The sequence below is a fragment of the Haemaphysalis longicornis genome, unplaced genomic scaffold (genome assembly GCF_048455015.1).
Source record: "Haemaphysalis longicornis isolate Haplotype H1 unplaced genomic scaffold, Haemaphysalis longicornis Haplotype H1 scaffold_2, whole genome shotgun sequence".
NCBI lineage: Eukaryota > Metazoa > Arthropoda > Arachnida > Ixodida > Ixodidae > Haemaphysalis > Haemaphysalis longicornis.
This window is the reverse complement of record NW_027526295.1, coordinates 289919075-289941617: the sequence shown is the minus strand read 5'-3', so window position 1 is coordinate 289941617 and position 22543 is coordinate 289919075. Positions and strand designations below refer to the sequence as shown.

Here is a 22543-nt window from a genome sequence, read left to right as displayed (position 1 = left end):
TTCAGGAGTGTTTTGTGCAAAATTAGGCGCAGCTTTGCGGACTTCGTTGCGCGTGCTGTGGTGAAAACGTGACATTTACTAACACGCGCAGACCAGGAGAGCGGTCTTGTTTAAATGTTGGTGCCGTGTGCTGATCGTCTGCGAGATCGTCAGAAGTGTCGTTTGCTCGCATATTGTTAGCCAGAGACTTGCCAGCGTATTGTTACGCGAGCAGACGATACTTCTGATGCGAGCAGGCGTTATTATAATTCGGAAATAATACTTAACATGGCAGAAAAGCATTCATTCATTGAAAATCAGAATGCAAAGGGCATTTAAATAATGTGTTTTTATCAAAGAAACTTCAGAAGGCATTGTTACGCGAGGGGTAAACCATGCTTCTGACGTGAGTTATCGACGGCGCCCTTGCAGAGGATCAGCTCACAGCACACGGCACCAATGGATGAAGAAAAAGACCACTCTCCTGGTCTGTGCATGTTAGTAAATGTCCATTAAGCTGTGCGCATAAGATATTTGGCCCATAATGGATCAAGAAACATTAGGTTTTCACCACACCACGTGCAACGAAGTGCGCAAAGCTGTGCCTTATTTTGCACAAAACACCCCTGAACAACCTTCTGGCAGCTGGATTAATTTGGTTGGCACCCAGATTAAATTGGCTGGCAATTGGATTAAATTCGCTGGCACTTGGATTAAATTGGCTGGCGCAGGGATTGATTTGTATGGCGATTGGAATATGGCGATTTGTATGGCGATGGTGATTTGTATGGCGATTGGAATAAATGGAGTGGGAAAACCTGTAGTAATGTCGGCCCACATACTGGCAATAAGTGCATGTCGAACTAACTGGGGGCATCACACAATCTTTTTATTTGTATCTGTTTATTTTTACTGAATTTAGTAACATAATTCGTCTCTCCTCTATTTGAGTGTTAATGAGCAAACTGCATTTGCATCACCATTTTCATGGCCACCACTGTCGCCACGCTGCCGTTCTCCGGTATGGTGCACACTACTCAGGCCACGACTCGCTTCCGTGGTATGCTACGTCGCAGCAGATCGCTTCGCCTGACATTAGAAAATCATACTGACAACACTGATTCGTTCATCTCAAGCAACCAGCAGGTTTAATGAATACAACTGTCTTAGGTGGTGCCGTTTCTCCGTTTCCCCCCTTCTCAATCACGTCGCCCACAACCAAGTTACTGGAGAAGTAGGGATAAGTACACCACATTAGTTCTCTGTAATGAAGGGGAATGTCCTTATGGTTCTGTTGCACCAAACCAATAAGTGTGACGTTATTGCTGCCTGTAAAAATAAGACATGAAACACCCTTTCTATGCTCACTTGCTTTGACTTTGAAGCAGTTGAAATTATGATTCCTTTGGCTAGTAAACAGCATTGAACAGCCCCTAATGCAACAATGCAGCTGCTGAAAATTCCCAAGAAATTTTGGGGGCACATTTTGTAAGCTACCATCTAGTGGGCTGCCATTCAATTCATTTTGCACCACTAAACAAACACACTTTTATAGCACCTGTGTTACACACACAGGCATAGTCACAGTCGGTACAGAAACAACCCTTTAATTTACTTCAACTTATACAAATGCTAATTCGGTATAGTGCTGGTCTCAAAAGCATAGCCATGATGAATATAATGACTGCATTTCTAGTGCACAATTATTGTTTTTAACGCGGAAGTAATTACTAAACTTGGAAGGTGAAAAATCCAGGGTCCCTGGCACACAAAATTGCCCACCGCTCAAATATTAAAAAAAAAAGAAAAACATTAAAGATTTCTCGGATTGACCTCGAATTTCTCGAGAAGCACCAGTAAACAGAGTTCGAAAGTTGAGTTTTAAAAAGTGTACAGAAATCCAGAGAATTGCCTGGTTGAGATTGCACAACTAGAAGAGTTGCACAGTACGTTCCCAATGAATGTCCTCCTTGTTTGGTGATGCCAAAGCGGGTATGTGTCAAGTCATCAATTGGGAGAAGAAAAAATGCAAAGGGAAAAGCATAATGATAACCATGAGAAGACACATTCAGCCATTGGACAGTGGGGCTTCCACAGTCGCTACATCATGATTTTTATTTGCACAGATGAGAATGCAACAGCTGCCATGCAAAATGCGTTGCTCTGCAAGGGCCGGCTCTTTTGCTGTGCATCGCTATGTGGGCCTGCAAGAGCGGTGCCGCCGCCTTATCATTCCCTCCCTCTCGCAGGAGTGTGCAGAGATGCGGCAAATGCGGACGTGTTGATTGCGAATCACAGGAGCAATTTTTGCTGGTGAATGTGCTCCCCTCGGCACAACCAATGATTAATTTCACCTGGACGGACAGTCACTCAGTGTTCCTTGTCACATGAGCAACGAAATGCCCAGCAGGTTACATCAATGCTGCTCACTTCCTCTCAATCGCTGCTGCCAATCTCCTAGCAATGGCAATACAGCGAGGGCATCAGAAAGCTTTTGCAAGCACGCAAGCAGGTTTTTCGTGGTCTTTTCAACAAGCTCCACTCACTTGATGCTCCAGTTAGAGGCGCAGCAATCTGCAATGTGGAAAATGATGCGGGCTGGCCACAGTGATTGCAGTTTTTTGATCCAGGGGCAATGAGCTTAAACAGCGTCGTGCCACGCCTAACTATGCTGATAGGTTATTTCTTTAAAGGAGCCATGCAGACCAAACACAAGTTTGGTTCATTCGAAAGACTGCCTCGTTAGAATCATACTGACATCACTTTTAAAGTCAACTTCGCTCAAATAAGCTATATAGTTACGAAAAAAGGGAGTGGTCATGCGACCCACCAGCTCATTTCCCGCAACAGAACCTGTGATGTCACATGAGACAGCTCTGCGATTGGCAGAGGGCGGCAAAAGTAAATGCAAGTTAGGCAGGGCTTATAAGCTTGCCGAACGAGCTATTTGCACTTAAATTTAGGGCACATTCTTTTTATAGCAGCAAGAATGGTCGGTTAAACAGCAGAAGTTACAAAAGCACACGTAAACATTCGTACACGTAAACACAGAAGTACCGATGCGTACTGCTGTTGGTACTAGGCTTATTTTAGCTGCACAGCAGTGCGACGCTTTGGGGTTGTCTCAGAAGACACTGGCCGATTGGCGTAAGCGGCGGTGCCTTACGTGATCATATTTGTCGAGCGAACACCATGTTTCGTGAAACGATTATTTTCTACGTTATCGAAAAATGCCAGGTGCAAATACAGTCAAAAACAAAGCAAAGGCAGAAAACGGCCCAGCGCAGTATGGTGACGCCATCTACGCAGATTGACAGTTAACAAGGCTCCGCAGTTGGCTGCCAAGCCTAATGGCGCACTAGGCTTCACTTGAAGACCTGTTCATAGCCGATGTCATGAAAATGCGATTTGGCAAGAGAAGCAAAATTTTAACTTAAATTGATTAATTTCTCAGTGAATAAGGCATGGTTGGCTTTTGGGCAAGTGCTGGAGGCACTATAAAACAATAAATCTTCCAAATAAAATAAACTTGTATTTTGTTTGCATGGCCCCTTTAATGCTTTGTGAAGAGTAATGACAGTTTGGGTCGATGACTTTGGTCCTTGACGGTGCAAAAACATTTTGACCAAGGACTGCCAAACATATTAGGGCAGCCTATCTAGAATCGTGCTTACAGGAATGAAAAGAAATGAGAATGAGCATCTGTGTCTCCGTGTGTGTGTGTGTGTGTGCAGGCAAAACCTGCGTACCTGGGGCTGGCAACACAGACCCTTACAACCGCTGTCATTTACTGAACAGCTGTTCTTACGAACTGAGACCGCAAGCTGTTTAATTAAGGACCCGGCCATTCCTTGCCTTTAAAGTACCTCCAGGACAGCCTCACCCAGCAGTGCGGCACAACAAGCCGAGCGTGCAGTCGACCTGCTCCCCCCCTCCGCTGCCTGCGTACCTATGCGTATCTTGAAGTGGTTGAAGGAGTGCTCATTGACGTGGTGCAGCTGCTCCATCATGCGCAGCGCATACTCCGCCATGGCCACAACGTGCACGTTGCGCGCTATGTCCTCCTGGGCCATGGTCAGACCCGCGGCGGCCATGTACGTGTAGCCCGTCGTCTTGATCTTCTCAATGCACTTGAACTGCTCCTCCGACAGCAACTGCAGAGGAGGAGGGGGGGGGGGCAGGGTTACCCACGTGTTGGCGCATCTTAGAATGGATAAGTTTATGCGTACGAAGCAAAGGTGCATTTTAATTCCAAGAACAAAAATAAAATCTGTATTCTTTGCTCGCTTCTTGCTTAGGTAGCTTCATTACTCTAGTCCTGACCTTCAAAGACGCTGGTCAATGCACCCCTGCACACGATGAGTCCGCAACCCGAGAAGGGCGGAAGAAGCGGCACTCCAGGTACCATGCAGTTTTAGGAGCACTGACAAGTGGGCAAGGCACGGTGACTAAAAACGCAGAAACACGCAGGACAAAGAGAGAGACTACACAGGATGAGCACTCGTCCTGTGTACTCACTATCTTTGTCCTGCGTTTGTCCGCGTTTTTAGTCACTATGTACCATGCAGTCACACGGCACTACCAAACTGAGCACACCGTGTGCATGAGTCGCTCCTAATGGCAGAAGACAAGGGGTATGTGCTCCAACAGGCTGAGCACGAACAAAAGAACACGAAAAGGAGGGCTTGGCAGTGACATCTACACCTCTAACTGTCACCTATTCCGAACCCACTCACAGGACCAAAGTGTTTCATTGGTGATGCAGAGCCATGCACCTATTGAGAATGCAAAGTTAGCAAGTGCCCTTGGGCAAAGCACATCTTCCACAAGCTTGACACAGGCGCTGGTGTACTGAGTGGCACGTGACATAGAGTTCGATACAAGCATACTGTGGAGGACATTTAAAGACCAGATAAAATCCCTTTTGTGGCTACCGGTTTACCTCCCATACAATAAAACGTATAGGTATACTGCTTAAAGTGCAGCTGCCTGAACCACAATACCAGTTAATAGTGCCGTTACTCACTGGCAGACCGGAACAGCGGGCAGGTCATCTTAGCGCTCTTTTTTTTGTGTGTGTGTTTATTTTGCCACAGGGCATAGATGAGGGGTATGAGTTGATGATGATGAAAGTTAATTAAATGAACATGAAAATGTTTGCTTCACGGAAGAAAGTGTAAAAGGGAACGATGGTGGGGCCCACGTATCCATGCGATGTATGCATCCACATCATCAACACAGAGGCTCGTCACCACAAAGTGTTGCTTCCTCACCAGTTGCAAGTGCCCTTCCTCTGACAGAAAGGGCTCAGCAAAGGACTTGAGTTCCATCAGCTGGGTCAGCGCACTGTCGACATCCACCTCGTGGAGCAGTCGATGACAGGATTCTTTAGTCGTACCCTCCTTATCAGAGCCATGGCACTTTGCACGCGGAGTTTATTTACAAGTGCGCGACACTCTGCGATGACGGTGCATGCACGCGACTCTATCAACAGCATCACTTACAGCCAGTTGAAGAGTGTGCGCGACACGCCTGACATCTAACAAGAAATCTTTGTTAGATTAGCAAAAACACCCATGTGTACGACATTTCAGTGCACGTTAATGATTCCCAGGTAGTCAAAATTACTCCGGAGCCCTCCACTATGACACGCCTCATCGTCTACATTGCGTCGGTGTGTTAAACCGTACAATCCATCATGTAGGGACCCCCCATCCTCCTCTCCCATTGCACCCAACTCGGCAACTTCCACACAGAGCACGGAGGCACGGCCGCATGACGGTGCACCTAGCTGCCAGGCTCGTCGATATTTCTGCTGTTTCCGTGACTGGTGCTGTGTTGCCATCTATGGAGGCTTCTCGCAAGTTGCAACAAGGCGTGAGCAGCGAGTTCGTTCTAATCAAGAAAGCCGTTTTTAACAGCACAGCTGTTTAGGCCAACACAAATCCGTCCGGCATAGCCAGAAAACCTCGAAGCCTCAAAAAAAAAATAATAATAATAATAAAAGGGGGTTAGGGAAATCCCGGGAATCGAACCCAGAACCTCTACACCGTGAAACCGGCAACCTAACAACTGGGCCAGCCGAAAGGCCTGAGGGGTATGGGTTAGCAGCAGGGAGGAACAATAACATTTGCAGCTAAATGGAAAGAAAAAAAAACGCTTCCCGTGGTCGGAATAAAACCTGGCTCCCTTGCATTATGAAAACAGCATCTATCCGATTAAGCTAATATCGCATTGCGGGCACACAATATTTCCTTTGGGTTCACAGTGCAGGCATTGGCTTTGGTTTTAACACGGCTCACTTTGGAAGAGATGTGAAAGCCTGTAGACGAAACGACCTGGGCCTGCAGTCATGGAGAACTTTCAGCGGCAAGTTCAGAAATAAATGCGAGGTTATGACATACGAAGAGGAAACTTGGTGCCTTACTAAACAACTGGAAAGCAAGCTTAGGTTGTCTCAATAAGCCATGGAACGAATAATGATCGGAGTAACACTTAGAAACATGAAACGAGCTTCCTGGATCAGAGAACAAACAAACTAGAGTAGAAGATAGCATGCTTCAAATAAAAAAAATAAATGGACTTGGGCTGGCCACGTAATTAGGCGAAATGACGACAATCGGTGCACTACCAGGGGGACAGAGTGGACACCGAAAGACGGGCCTAGAAAAAGAGGAAGGCCAATTACTCGATGGAAGGGAGAAATAAGGAAGTTCGGAGGCAAAGAATAGACTCGAGTGCACAGGACAGGAGCGCTTGGAGCTCGATGGGGGAGGCCGTCTTCCTGCAGTGGACCTGGTGGGCTGCTGCTGCCGACTATGATCATGCAACAGCCGGGCCTTTGACGCCGGGAGAGGGGCCGCCGTAGTAGTGCAAACTGCACCTTTCTTTCTTTCTTTCTTTCTTTTTTTTTTTTTTGCTTTTCAGCTGCAAAGCGCAACACTTAATAAAGGACATGGACACTAGCATGGAAGCACTGCAAACTTACAAGCTGGTGCGCAAGGCGTTCCTACGTTACCATACCACGCTTCCCTCCAGCACATGCGTTGAGAGTGTCCATTGTAGCAGCTGACTTCCTAACGAGGAACCGTGGAATAATCCCCAATGGCAACTTCAGAAAACAACTCCTGTTAAACGTTAACAACGCGTAGCACTATATCACAGAAGGCTCAGTAAGCCTCCCAGCCTTCACACAAGCTTCCAGCGTTATCTCTACCATCACAAGGAAAGTAACACAAAAGTAATCGATTACGTTTCTGTAACTGCTCAGTTACTTTTCTGGGGCTGCAATTGGCCACTGTAATAAATTACATTTTAAAGGACGTAATTGTAATTTTAACCGGTTACTTATTTTCGGTAACATGTAGAAGGCTGCAGAAAATGGCAAACGCTGTCCCTAAAACAAAAAAAAATGCTTAAAGCTGTGTCCGTAATTTGGAGAAATCGTGGGGCAGCAGTTGACGTGGAAACAAAAAAAAACTCATACATATTCTCAGAGAACTTAGGTCTGCTTGTGCGCTCTGAAGGCAAAAGCCTCATGATACTTATCAACTTCTTCACTGCTGCTTTGTACTTGTGTCGCTTTCTTCAGTTTCATCACATTGTCTTCAAGTGCGAATTGCTTCGACGGGCTCCGACCATTACCCGCTGCACATTGCACCACCTGGGAAGCCGGCCAGACGGCCCGCACTGCACCACATCACCCACTGGGACCAGTTCCGGCGCTGCCTTGCTGAGGAGGAGCTGGGGGAGGGAGCAGAGATGTTCCCGGGCTTGGTTCGCTGCGCCAGGCGAGCCACGCGGAGCTGCACCGTCGCCGAGGGGACCACCACCATGCCAGACCTGAAGCTGCTGCAGCTGCGGGCGGTACGGAACCGGGCGGAGCGGAGGGCGCAGCGCTCGGGGGACAGGGCAGACTGGACGGAGTACCGTCGCGTGGATGCTGCCTGCCGACGACATGCCCACCGCCTCAACCGGCAACGGTGGGCCGAGCTGTGTGTCAGCTCGGAGGCAGACCCGCGCTGCCGTCGACTCTGGGGCATCTTCCGCTCCATCTTGAAGCCCCGGATAAACCGCAACCTTCTGGCCGCCCTGGCCAACCGCAAGCAGGCAAGCTTTGGGGAGCTGGCCGAACTCTTTGCGGATCACTTCCTGCCACAGCACCGGACGGAACCAAGGCCCGCGGCTGCGCTGGAGGAGCCCGTGGGACGTCACCCGCTCAACGACGCCCCCATCACGGAGGGCGAACTCCGCAGTGCCCTCCGAAGCTGCAAGCGCAAGTCGGCACCAGGGGCAGACGGCCTCACCTACCAGATGATCCGCAACCTGGACGAGGTGGGGTTTGGCAAGCTCCTGGTGGCCTACAACCGCATCTGGGAGACGGGGCAGCTGCCGCCCGAGTGGCTGCTCGCCATCCTGAGGCCCATCCTCAAGCCGGGGAAGGGCCTTTGGGCGGTCACGGCATATCGTCCCGTGGCCCTCACCTCCTGCGGGTGCAAGCTGCAGGAGCGGGTGGCGCTGCGCAGGATGGAGGCCATCGTGGTGGAGGAAGAGGTGATCCCGGAGCAGCTCACGGGGTTTCGGAAGCACCGAGCGGCGACCGACTCCATCACTGACGTGGTGGCGGCCCTGGAACACGCCCGTGCCACCAGGCAGGTGGCTGCCCTGGTGCTGCTCGATGTGAAGGGCGCTTTCGACAACCTGCAGCGCCCCGCCATCTCCTTGGCCATGGAGGAGGCCGCCATTGCGGGGAAGCTGCGGGGCTTCGTCGAGGCGTTCCTGACGGGCCGGACGGCGCAGGTGCAGGTGGGGAACGTCTTGTCAGCACCTCGGCCAGTGGATATCGGCACCCCACAGGGCTCCGTCACCAGCCCCTTCCTATTCAACCTGGTGATGGCAGCCCTTCCAGGCTGCCTGCCCAGAGGGGGGGGGCACAGGGTACACATGTCGGTGTACGCCGACGACATTGCCCTGTGGGTGCTTGGACCGAAAGAAGACGGCAGGGCGGTCAAGCAGCAGCTGCAGGCGGCTATGGATGCGGTGCGGTGCAAGCTTGAAGGTGTCGGCCTGCAGCTGTCGGCTGCAAAGACAGAGGCCATGCTTGTGCACCCGAGCGCAGCCGCCCGCCGTCGGACGAGGAAACTCCACATAGACGGCGAGGAGCTCGAGTGGAAGACCAGGGTGAGCTACCTGGGGCTCACCCTGGACCACAGGGTGGACTTCCGCCAGGCCGCCAAGGAGCTACGTGCCAGGGCACAGCTGGCCACCTCGGCTGTGCGGAAGATGGTCGCCCGAGACAAGGGCTGCTCCCAGCAGACAGCCCTGCGGCTGTACAGCGCCTCGGCCGTGGGGCTACTGATGTACGCGCTGCCGCTGGTCACCCTGCGGAGACCCAACTGGCGGCAGCTGGAGGGCGACCATCGAAAGGGCGTCCACGCCAGCCTGGGCCTGCCCCGAAACTCGCAATGCGACAGGACGCTGGCTGAGGCAAGGGTGTGGACGCTGGAGATGATGGCCGAGCAGAGCGCCCTGGGCCACATTGACCGGCTGCGCCGAGCCGAGGGGGGCGGCCCCCTGCTGCAGCGGCTGCGCACCCACCGGCACTCGCGCATGGGACGCATGCTGGCCCGGTACGAGCAGGTGGTGGGCCCCACAGACTTGGGGCCCACCAGCCGCCCTCCGGACCTGGCGGCCGAGCTGCACCTGGAGATTCCGGGCCTGCGCAGCAAGCGGCGAACACCCCACTGCGGGTTGCTGCAGCTGGCCCGGGCCGTCGTCTGGAAAGACCTGGAGGGCCACACCCTGGCGTACTCGGATGGCTCTGTGCGGCAGCGGCAGGGCTCCGCTACAGTGGCCGCCGTGCTGGGGGAGGCCACCCGGCAGGCCCGGCTGCACTACGCCGCATCCTCGGCCACGGCAGAGCTTGTGGGGGTCCAGCTGGGCCTGGACCTGCTGCTGGAGCTGGAGCCCACACCCGAGCGCTGCGCCCTGCTGTGCGACTCCCGGGTGGCTCTGCTGCGCATCCGGGAGGGCGACCCGCACTCCCCTCTGGTTCGAGGAGTGCGCGAGAAGGCGGAGCGGCTGGCAGGCAGGGGTGCCCGGCTGCGACTGTGGGTGCCCGGCCACATCGGCTCGAGGGCAACGAGCGGGCGGACGAGCTGGCCGCCGAGGCCCACGAGCTGACGCCCGCGGCCACGGATGCCCAGGCAGCGGCGGATGACTTCCACCTGCTTATACAGCGGCACGTGCGGGCACAGCACCCGGACCCACGGCTGGCTGCTGGAGAGGCCCCACCACCTGTGCGGGCTGCACGGCTGCCCCGACAACAGCGTTCGGCAATCCTGCGCCTCCGCGTGGGGGCGGTGTGGACGGCGGAACGAAAGCACCGCCTGGGGCTGGCCGACAGCCCTGCCTGCCGGCACTGCCGCGCACCTGTCCAGTCCCTGCCGCACCTGCTCTTCGAGTGCCCCGAGTATGCGGCAGGGAGGCCGGAACTGCTGGCCGCCCTGGGAGGAAGGGCTCGGCCGCTCGACGAGCTACTATGGCCGCCGGGCAACACCAGGGAGAGGGACAGCGTCCACGAGGCACTGGGCGGCTACCTGGATGCCTCAGGGCTCCGCCTGGCACTTGACTCTCTGGCACAGTGACTGTGTGAACTTTTACGAGTTCTTTTTCTCTCTTTTTTTTTTTTTGTCCCTGCTCCAGACTTTGTGTGGGTGTGTGAGTGTGTGTTAAATTGTAAATATGCCCCTCTCTCCCCTGTGTTCTGTAAATATGTCACCTCTATCATCTGTGTCTCCTCTCTATGAATCTGTCATCCTCTGCCCCAACCCCCACACCAGCAGGCGTTCCGGTGTCCACCCCTAGGTGTGACAATTTACGCCTGCTGGTGGTCTTTCCTTTCCTTTTTCTTGACAATAAATTCATTCATTCATTCTTTACCATTGCACCGTGCCTGTGTCCATTTTTTTGCTTCCGTTTCTTCGTCGCCAGCATAAATTATATCAGCACTCAGACTGGCACATGCCCCAGCTTCCCTAGAATCACAGTTCTGCATGGCTCGTGTCCACGTGTTCCACTCACGTGCCATCACGTTCACGAGTCACGCAACACACACCATTCTGCAAATTTTGCGTTCCCAATCCATACTTTGGTGAAGCAGGCACATTAGCTCTTCAGAGTTTCCAATTCCCGAACTACCCCCCAAGTGGGCAGGTGCCACAAAGAAAGGAAGGACCACAACAGCAGTTTTTGCTCCACCGCTGGCAGCGTGTGGAGAGAGCGCTGTGGCAGTGCACCGGGCTCCTGCTGGGAAGTACCGTGTTCAAATCCCACGCAAACTGAAATGTGCTTTCATTTAGTATTTACAGTGGTGGCCATTTCCTTGACCGAACGACAACAGCGGCTTTTTCGCACCATGGGCCCCCAAGGCCTAATATTGTCAGTGTAAGTGGTGTGCATTTAAGTGATGATAAATAAAGAATGCTTGAAAGGTAGGTTTTGTGCAATCTTGGTTTGTGCATGTTTTGATTCCAGTGGTGTGCCACCTGAAGTGCAGGCTTTCCAGACCCCATGGTGTACATAATCAGCACCCTACACTGCACAACTTCCTGTACAGTTGCAAAGGATTTTCAGGGCAATAATGTGACCACGTTCTATGTATCTGGGCTTTACTGCGTTACAATTAAAAGGATAGGTGTTCTGATCAACTCCACCACAAACTAATGAATCCGAAGCATGCTGCTATGTCAGGCCATCACACCCACAGTGCCACACTGCCCCGTAAGTAGCTTCACACAAGCCGTGATAAGTTAAAAAAAAAAAAAGAGAAATGGAAGGCAAAAGAACCCCAACAAACCTTTGCAGTGCAAAGGTTAGGTGGCAGTGCCCAGCAGTCTCCCCTTTTTCAGGAAGCCATAAATTTTGTAGGCACTTCACCCTGATGGCAGACAAATGCTAGAGACCGGGTTGGTTAGATGTGCCCTTTTTTGCAGGGCATGTGAAGCCATGAATGCAAACATGCCACAGTGACGTCTTGCACTTGGTATTCTTAAAATTTCTTTTACTTTGCCAGTACTAAACTTGGTGCCCCCACAAAAATGCCCCAGTTTGTAAATTTTTTACTATAAATGTGCAGCTGGCTGGCAGCGAGAAATTTACTTGATCAAAAGCATTGCTAAATTTAGGCCATTGGTTGCATGCCGTCTCTTTCAAAGTATTTCTGTTTGCTTGAAAAATTGCTACGCTTCTTTGCCCATGGCTACATCCCATTCTTGAACTGTTGTTCCTTTCAACTCACGGTCGCTGTCTTGGCATAGAGTGCGAAAGTGGTCATGCCAATGGTGACTCCTTACCTCGTCGAAGTCGGCAATGATTTCATTCAGGAGGCGCAGGCATTCGACGCCCTCGTTGTTGGCTTCCAGCTCCATGTAAAACTCGCTGAAGTTTGGTATGGATGCAAACATGATGCCCACACTGTCGCGCTGCTCATGGTACAGATCCTGCGAAGCAGCAGAAGAGGGAAGCTGGCAGGGCCACCTCTCGTCGAGCGACACGTGCACCACTCCACTGGTCACACAGACGGCTATGCTCAGGTACAACCAGCGACCTTGGTTGTGTCAGTCCGTGGTGCTATAGCTACGTTAATATAGGAAACAAAAGAAGTGTGCCTACTTTTATTCTCATTGAGAATAAACAATGCCTGTTGTTATTACGAAGGCACAGATGTTGCATAAGTTGAGTGATGCTCAAAGCTAAGCAGCGTTCTTATTTTTGGGTCTCTTATGGAACGAGAGCAGCTGGTCCCCAAAGCATTAAACAAACAAAGCCACTGCTGAAAGCTCACTTAAAGGTACACTAACGTGCAGAAACAAGTTTGCTTCTATCCAGATCACAGTGCCGGGAATGCATACTATACTACTCAACTCACGGCAGCTGCAATTGCTTATTAATTCAGCAAATGTATCAAAACAGGTACCGTCCCCTGCATCATGAGCCCCTGGTGAAAATCCGTGCCACAATTTTTGTGACGTCACGAATCTCGAATGTCGAAACGCGGGATTGGTGCAACTTGCCTAGATGTTTTTTCTGAAACAAATGAAGGCTGCATTTCAGAAAGGTTGTTTGTTTCATTTCAAGTGTTTGTTCACAAAAATGGCCTAGGCAAGATGCACCAATCTGCACTTCAACATTCAAGATTTGTGATGTAACAAAAATCAAAAGTCGTGGCATGGAAAAGTGAATGCCAGGGACAATGCCTGTTTTGATGCTTTTGGTGCTTTTGGCATTCGCTGCACTAATAAGCAACTGCCGCTGCCTTGAGTGGCATACATGCATTCCTGGTGCTGTTTTGTATCGATAAATTCAAACTTGTTTCGGCACTTTAGTGTCCCTTTACTAATTGCCATGCTGCCCATGACTTCACCGCATTGCGCCCACACTCCGCCCCCCCCCCCCACCTGTCAAGCATGCAATACCCCACCTTGTCACTGAATGTCCACACTGGCCCCTCTAACCTCTCCGACTGGCCCCAAGCCCTTCTTGCGAGCAGTGGGAGAGGCTGCTGACCAGCACCGACAGTCAAGACCAAGCTATGCTGGTCGACCAGGTGGTGACAGCGGCGTTCTCTCACACCGTCCTGGATACAGGAGGCTGACCACACCCCCCTTCCCTTACCACTCTGCGTTATAATACATCTTTATTCATCACCTCACTCCAGGTAATGTACAGGCGTGAACAAATGAAATGCGGCCAAGAAAACATGAACCGGAACACACAAATAGCATGATTTCTTTCCATGCAAGTCAAATTGATGCATTGCTAAATTTCAGTAATCAAGTTGGGAAGTGTGCTACTCTCCAAGCATACCAATGGTGCACCCTTATTGGACCTCCACTAACAGTATTTTTTAGATGCGACGCTGAGAGCATCTCTTGTCGGCAACCCTGTCCTTCCTGCATGCGTCCATCGTCGTCGTCGTCGTCGTCCGCACTCTCCTCCGCTCACCCCCTCTCCTCTCCGATAGTGAACACTCTCTCGCGAGGGGCATTGGATTGGATTGGATTGGATTAAAGTGGATTGTGTTGCGTCATAGCCGCGGCAGACGCACTGGCGCCGGCGCGTGCCCAGGTGAGAGCGAACACTCTCTCTCAGCATCTGCGGGTGTGCGGCCCAGCGCGCTCTCACTCCGCCGGTGGGCGGCGCTGCGCGCGGTGCTGCGCATGTGCAGTACTCCCTCTTAACGGTCTCCTCTCCTTCGGGCGCCGCGCATATAACCGGTGTGCCGCACTCCGGCGGCCTTTCGGTCGACGATTGCTCTCCGCTTGCGCTTGAACCCCCCTCAGCGTCACATCACACCAGGGTTCCCGCGAGGGGAGGTGGGCGTAATTTTTTTAATTTTGTGTGTTCTGGTTCAATTTTCTTGTTAACATTTTCTTTGTCCATGAATACATTTCCTTCCTGTAATAGATCAGTGTTTCACAGTTCAATGAGAAAGTAACAAGTTAGTATGTCATTCTCAAAGTAACTGTGGTAGACGGTAAAAACATTAAGTAATTTTTTTAATAATTTGCCAGATATCATCTGTAGCACTGCGCTAAATGACCCAAGCTAATTATGTTGCTGCTATATGGGTGCGATACAGTTAAACCTTTATGCAACAAACTTAAAGAAACACTGAAGTGATTTGTAAACACTGGGGGATTACTTGCGCAAATTGTAGTCTGGAGTCTCTGGGCAATGTTTCGACCACTCTCGCTGCGTTTGCGCGACTTTATCTGGGGTGAAGGAAGCCCCTTGGGGCTCGAGCTACAGTAAGTGTCTCCTGTCGTCATATCTCGTCTCATGTGGTCAGCAGGACACTCGTTTTCCAACACCTCGTGCTAGAACACTTCATGCTTCAAAGACATGCGACTTTCACAGCAAAGCTGTCACCTCTCCAATGGCTGCATCTCCGTGGGCCAGAATGCCAAGGCGCCAAGGAAACACTTATGCACTACATGCTTCGCCCCTCCCCAGGTATCATGCTACTGCAGATGGCTCAGGATTTTCAGTACAAAAATCAGCTCAAAAGTATTGTCCTCCTCCGTGCATCCTCTTTGCCGATTTCCTATGATATTTCGTATGACACTCAATCGTAATGGCTTGGCTTGACTGCACCACTGCATGGCTCGCCGACCTTCCGGCAGAGTCAGTCGGCCCAGCATTTAGCCTGCTGGCCACCAGCAGGTTGTCGCAATTTGCTCGCTCAGTTGAAACTAAGTCACGACACGATTTATGCCTGGAAGAATGTGCCTTTAGTTTGTTAGTTTGCAGATGGTATCAAGCTCTAAGTCCAAGTAGCTCCACACAAGTGCACATGCAATGCTTCGCTGATTGGTACACTAGTAAAAAAATCTAAGGCCAATTAAAGGCAGAAGAAGAGTGAGCGAAGTTAATATAGGTGCTAAGGAATTACAATCAACTGAAACTTTCACTGTACAGTGTAAAACCAAGTTGCAGGAGGCACTTTTTTGCGCTGGGTGAACTAGCACAGCGGTCAGCGGCATGACCGCACATTTGTGACCACTTTTCTGCCTAAATGATGCAGTCCCTAGAGTTGAGATATTTGTGGGAATTTAGGGGACGCACACTGAACAAGTGTTATTCAAGAAATAGTCATCTAAGCTACTTGGAATGCTAAAACTCAATAAAAATGTAAACAGGATATACAATATATACTTCCTATTTCCATTCCTGACACTGCTGGCTTGTGGCTGAGTGGTCGGGAGCATTAGGTGCATTGTTTTGCGATTCGCAAGTTCGAATCCCGATAGCGCATGTTTTTTTTTTCTTTGAAGTTGATTTATCTGTTTCTGGGCAATGTTTTCTACACAAAATTCACCATTTTTGCGCTGTAACGTTCACTCCTCCACAAGTGAGTTCGCAAAACGCATGCAGACTGACACTGACGTGCTGGCGAGTTCTCGTTGACGTGATGTTGCCATAAGCACCGACTGCTTGTGGGCACAGTCCTGAATCAGCCGACCTTTGGCCTGGTTCGAACATGCCTCTTTACGATACAGGCATGAGCCAGGCTAGCTCCAAAGGCGAGGGAAAAGTGCATCACATTTGAGCGTCTCCGGTGACATGGAGGGCGTTCATCCACTGCGTAGGCCTCCGCTTGTGATCATTACAATTCCAAGCAGTGCCGGCAGGCTTATCTGACACATTTTACACCTGACAGCAGGGCAGAATCACGGTATGCCGATTACTGAGATACTGAGAATGCCCAGCCAATGATAACGTCGGACGCCAAACATGTTCTAAAGAACCAAAACTGAAACAGGTTTGAATTCTAATCTTGGACATCATCCAATCAACATCATGTCTCGCAGGCACGTCACTGCTGTTAGTTGTTGTGGCCGCCACAAATGTCAGATGGTGTTATTTCTTCTTTCAGGCTTTATAAATTAAATACTGCTTTATTGACTGGATAAATGATTAAAAGTGTGTTCATTTGAGCCAGTCCATTCCACGCGAACAAAAACAGAAGTTTGCCAGAGCGGAAGCTTGGGCGAGTTGGTAATACACTCCATTGGTGGGAAGCGCGAATTAACACGAGGACAGAGAAGGGAACAACATAGACAAGACGAAGCGCTACTATCAAACGAAATTTTATTTTGAAACAACAGCACTTATATACAATAACGTGGTGTTACTGAAGCACAAGGGACATATCATGGAGCCTGAAAGATAGCCTTAAAGCTATACATTGTCACTAGAAACACAAAGCCATTTTACGCCAGTTCGCCACGAGCCGATAAATATTGCAGTTTTTTCGCTGACAGTGAAACGGACGGGAAGCTGGTGCAGTCGTCACCTAATCCAAGAATTTCGGCGGCTTGGATAATTTCTCGGGTAATCTGCTCTCTGTGTCAGCCGATTACCTTGCATTCTTCAAACACCGGCCTGCAGCCGCACCGGAGGCAATGCGAGCCCAGATGGCCACTAGCAGTATTACCTAGATACGTTGTTGCTGTGTTTGCGCAGCCTTTCATTAAGGCAGCGGCCTCTTTGACCCACGTAACGCTTTTTGCATGGGTGGAGGGGTAGCGAATACACAACTCCTTTTCGACAAGGCACAAACTTTGCTCTGTGCTGCTTATCGCACCTCTTCCCCTGTGAAGGCTCACTATTGACTTTTCTGCAAAGTCGCGAAAGCTTGCCGGGGGCAGAAAAACCCACTGCCACTCCTGAATCTGGCGCAATTTTCTTTAGTCTGTGCGAGAGCCCATGCATGTACAGAATTACTGTTTACAACAATGCCCTTCGAAAGTCCTGTCACCATACAGTCTACGAGAGCTTCCGAAGTCAAACACAATGCCTTGAGGAAGCGGGATGCTCGAGGCATCTTTTGTCCTCCATTTCCCTGGGGCTCTTCAAGGAACTAGGAAAGTGTGGCTCACTCGAATCTCAAGGAAAAGATTACAGACTTAAGAAAGATAAGTTAACAGTAATTCCGTACATGCATGGGCTCTCGCACAGACTAAAGAAAATTGTGCCGGATTCAGGAGTGGCAGTGGGTTTTTCTGCCCCCGGCAAGCTTTCGCGACTTTGCAGAAAAGTCAACAGTGAGCCTTCACAGAGGAAGAGGTGCAATAAGAAGCACAGAGCAAAGTTTGTGCCTTCTCAAAAAGGAGTTGTGTATTCGCTACCCCTCCACCCATGCAAAAAGCGTTACGTGGGTCAAACAGGCCGCTGCCTTAATGAAAAGCTGTGCAAACACAGCAACAACGTATCTAATACTGCTAGTGGCCATCTGGGCTCGCATTGCCTCCGGTGCGGCTGCAGGCCGGTGTTTGAAGAATGCAAGGTAATAGGCTGACACAGAGACTACCCGAGAAATTATCCAATCCGCCGAAATTCTTAGATTAGGTGACGACTGCATCAGCGTCCCGTCCGTTTCACTGTCAGCAAAAGAACTGCAATATCTACCGGCTTGTGGCGAACTGGCGTAAAATGGCTTTGTGTTTCTAGTGACAATGTATAGTTTTAAGGCTATCTTTTAGGCTCCATGATATGTTCCTTGTGCTTCAGTAACACCATGTTATTGTATATAAGTGGTGTCGTTTCAAAATAAAATTTCGGTTGATAGTAGCACTTCGTCTTGTCTATGTTGTCTAGTCTAGTCTAGTAGCACTTCGTCTTGTCTCTTCTCTGTCCTCATGTTAATTCGTGCTTCCCGCCAATGCAAAAACAGAAGGTTGGGAAATTCACTTCAGTGTCCCATTAAATATAACGAGTACCTTGACAAACCAAGGTAACGATATCATCACTACTTAATGCCCAGGAAACTATATGTATATAAAGCTCGGACATAACAAAACATTTTTTCGCACTTCAATATTAAATCTGGTGTAGCCAAAAAAGCGATTCCGTGACGAAGCTATGGCTGGCACGAGAAACTTATGCCTTTCAATGCTACCCTGCCAGACTTTCATAAGACCAACAATGCAAACAGCCTCACTCATCATCGTAAGCAGACTATTTATATCGACTAAAGGATGTTTGTCCCATTGACCGAGGCAATCTTTGCTACCGACCTCATCCGTCCATCGAGTTACTGGCCGTCTGCTTCCAGTCCCATCCCTCTGTAGCCACCCTGGTGTGGTCCAATGGTTGCCAGCTTTTCACGCATACAGCAGACTCCCGACGAACTCAAAGGGATCATGCAAATTTGTTTGTCTCGTCAGAATCTCATCTTACAAAACTGCAAAAATGTCGGCCTTCTGAGAGAGTGTGGTAGGCCTTCACTGAGTGCCTGGCTTGCTAGGCATGGCGGTAGCTCTCCTTGCGAGGCACACGCAAAGGGTTGACTCGCTGACTCCACAGCTGATAGTTGTGGTGACGGTGGTGCAGGAGGTGGCGGGGACACAAGCTCCCGCTGAGGGACCGCATTGGTCAGGAGTTTCTCCATTTGCAAACTGAAGTCTCTCCGTCATCTCGTTCCACTTACTTTTTTTTCTCTTCTCCTTTTCTGGCGACTTAATCTGCAGGTTTTTCTTTCTCACTTCTCTCATTTCGTGGCGATGCATATTAGCTTCGCGCAGTTGCATTTTCTTTTCCATTTATTTTTTGCTTTCCCACCGGCCCCGTGAATGCCTCTCTAAGTGTCAGTGGTGGTGGTCACTGCGAAAGTTCATCTTAACAGAACAGTACGTGTGATGCGCTTTTAAGCCGATGTTTTTTGCATTAAGCCAGTGGAAAACAAACAAACGTACCCATGTTATTCGGCATATCCGGGAATTCGGCTTACTCGAGTTCACCTCAACGGGAGCCTACTGCACATGCCAGGCCAGCTACACTTTTTTCTCCAAATTTGGGCCAGGATTTCTTCCACCCGAGTCTGCTTGCTAACCCAACACACTCATTTCTCATCCCTAGGCCTCACTTCCATAATTTTTTCTTTCAATGGCTAATTGGACTGACCTAAGTGTCCTTTCAAATGTTTAGTAACTCCCCGGGTTTGCCCCCCATGAGTCATCACTGGGTGCACTGGTTCTTTGCAGTGCCAGAGGTACCCTACTGTTTGTTACATCAGTGCTTGTGAATGTATTCCAGTCCATACTAATTCTACAACCAAACAAACTACACTGAATTAACCTGGACTTAAAAAAAGGGCTGATAACCACGTGCACTAACTGCCTAAACCTGAACAACTGCAAAATTGCAACTGCACTTGGTTCTAATCATGTACCTGTGACACAAGGTTCCATAAAAAGAGTGGCCCCAAACCCAGACAAATGCCGACACATCACTGCCAACAAGGAAGCAGGGATGGCAGAAAAGTTGAGGCCTCATGGCTGCCCATTCGATTAGGCTCATTAAACAACTATACAGTAAAACCTCGTTTATAGTGAAACGGGATATAACAAACTAATGGATACAACGAAGTAAATGAAATTCCCCTTGACACTCCCATAGACATCTATGTATTTAGGACCTGGTTTTAACAAAGCGCTAAAACTTCCTAACAATGATTATAGCGAACCGTTTTTTTTATTTTTTTTCCCCCCACAACGAGTGTTTACAGACCGTTTTGGTACCTGTCGAGTTAATGTCTTGTAGCACGCCGGTTCACGTCGCATCACAGATGCAATAATTCAAAACTCGCTTTAGCTAGGGGCCGTGAACTCCAGCATGCTAAAATGGCAGCCAGCGGCTGGAAGCACGCGCGAGGGTGCGCGTCCCCTGGGCTCCCGATAGGGTGCCTGGATGTGCCTCCAGTCACTCTACCAGGATACGGCAGGTCTTTGGCGCACACAATGATGACGAGAACGGACTCGAAAGCTGGCCTGCAGCTGTAAAAGCCATTATTCCCCTGAAAGAGACGGGGGAAAAATCTTCCAAGGACTTTTCTCTGTGTAGTGAGCCGCCAGTTCGTGGGCTGTCGAATGATCATGGATGAGCTGTTTGGCTTGAATAAAGTAGCGATTCTACGCTGGTTTTCTTTCACTTGTTTTTCTTGCTTTTGCGAGGTGCTGTGAGTTTTAGTGGTGAGTATATGCATTCTCTCTTGCTTGTAGATTGTCGGCAGAAATGGATATTGGCTACAACGAAGTAATGGTTATAACAGAGCAATTACGACTACCCCTCCATCTTTGCTATAACGAGGTTTTGCTGTAGTAAAGTGTGGGTCCTCTTTGTACACTTCTGAATCCCAATGTTTACAGGATGCAAGAGCGTGGCAGGCAGCACTATCCATTTAAGTCAAAGCTGATGGCATCCTTGCATGCTCTACTGTATTGATGCAGCAATAGTTTGGCCATTTCCACCTGCTCTGGGATCAGGTCATTCCAGCAAGGAGGATCCACCCTTTCAGCATCAGTTACTCTCACTACAGCTGAGCACAGAAAAGCTTAAATTGAGGCCGACTGGTCTGCCTTGCAAAAAGAATGTCACTTACTACACCTTATACACACCTTGTCATCGTACAAAACCACGTGCCATTATCACTGAGCATAGTAATGTGCTAAAAGGCCTGCATGGCATCAACTGCTGCTACTTAAAAGCTACACAGGCATGATGCCGCATTGTACGCACAAAGGAAGGAAGTGGCTGCTAAAGATACATGACACACATCAGGCCCGTCTCATGCACGGTCACCTATCCATATTCCTAGGGCCCCTGCCACCTGCACAGGGCAGCCCTGCCCTTCCTGCTGCACTGGATGTGGCTGGAACAAGGGGACAAACGCGCACCTCATGCTTGTGGTCCGAGCAGAGGAAGTACTCGGCTACGTGTGCGGGCAAGATGTTGCCCAGCAGCTTGCGGTTGTACGCCTGCAGGTCCTCCATGTCCTCTTTCTCCTCCATGGCCTGAAGCTTCCACAGGAAGTCCAGCCGCGACGTGGCCTCAGTCTGGAAGCCGTGGATCACCAGGACCGCGATGTACAGGCACAGCACAAGCACCACCACCGTCTTCAGGTAGGCCACGTCAGCGCTCCTGCGGGCAGCAGTTGCAGCACGACGCATGCAGAGGTGCTCTTCCGCAGAACGTGCAAGGGAATGCCATGGCGAAGTTTGCACAGATACTCAAGCGCGCCAAAAGACGCCCGAAAACCCTGATGAGACCGGCAGTTGTTCCTTTGCCATCTCTCACCTTCAATATCAAGGCATCTTCTTAAGGTGTTGAAATTTTGCACTACTTCAGAAGCCTCCATTTACTGCGGCTGCATCATCGATACTGTTCCTTTCTGTGGCAGTTTTATGTGGACAACCATTCACAACGAACCAATCTGCTCAGGTTGCTGTAGCGTCCAACCACAGTCAGCTTTCCATAAATTGACCTTAGGTCAATCCTACCACTAAATTCAATCAAACTGAGCAGCCCCATTGGTTGGCTTGGCTTTTCTCTTTTAAATTTTTCCTCCAGGGTCAAGTTAACAAGAGCCAATAGCCCGGCTCTGGCCTGAATTCTGCTGCACTTGATCAAGTTTTCCTGTGGTGGTGGCACTCAAAAGTTCAGCTTTATTGAAGGAACGACATTCGTTGCTCATGCACTCTACCTTTTCCCCCCTACTTTTTCCAACATGCCATTCAAAGTTGCCCTCATTCCTATGTTTTCTCTACTTGCCGCGAGTTCATATGCCTCGCAGTTAATGCTAAACAGGTTTTTGGTTTTGATATTGTGCTTCAAAATTTACCTAGGTAGCGAACTCTGCACACTACTTGGGGATTCTCACACAGAGATGCAACCACTGCCCAAGTGCACCTAGTGTTGCAAGAAGGTACCTCGAGGACAGGTTTTTTTTGACACCACCAAAGTCCTTGCACCAAGTCATGATGCCATTCTACTTGGGGCAAGCCTACTCAAGTCGCAATGCCAACTCTTTTCTTTCCTTTTTTGTATTACAAAAACTTTGGCTGAATCACACCATTTGTTAACTCACCCAACCCCTCTAGTTATCAGGCGATGAGTAGTAGTAGTAGAAAGTTTGCAGCACAGACACTGTCTTATCATCGCAAGGTTCTCCAAAAACTGCTCACAACAGTAAAAAGAAATTTCGAAGGAAAAACTCGAATTG

At 49.8% G+C, this 22543-nt stretch overlaps 1 protein-coding gene across 5 annotated transcripts in view; it reads right to left on the bottom strand.

Annotated features, from left to right (window-relative positions):
• The window catches only part of LOC144170851 (adenylate cyclase type 5-like), a 464552-nt gene that overhangs the window by 17229 nt on the left and 424780 nt on the right, over nt 1-22543 (bottom strand). For all 5 annotated transcript variants that reach the window (XM_077700872.1, XM_077700874.1, XM_077700871.1 and 2 more), the window contains 3 exons: nt 21219-21462; nt 12333-12479; nt 3929-4133 (listed from right to left, as the gene is read on the bottom strand). In XM_077700872.1, the coding sequence (XP_077556998.1) occupies nt 3929-4133; nt 12333-12479; nt 21219-21462 (596 nt within the window). The remainder of the gene's footprint in view (nt 1-3928; nt 4134-12332; nt 12480-21218; nt 21463-22543) is intronic.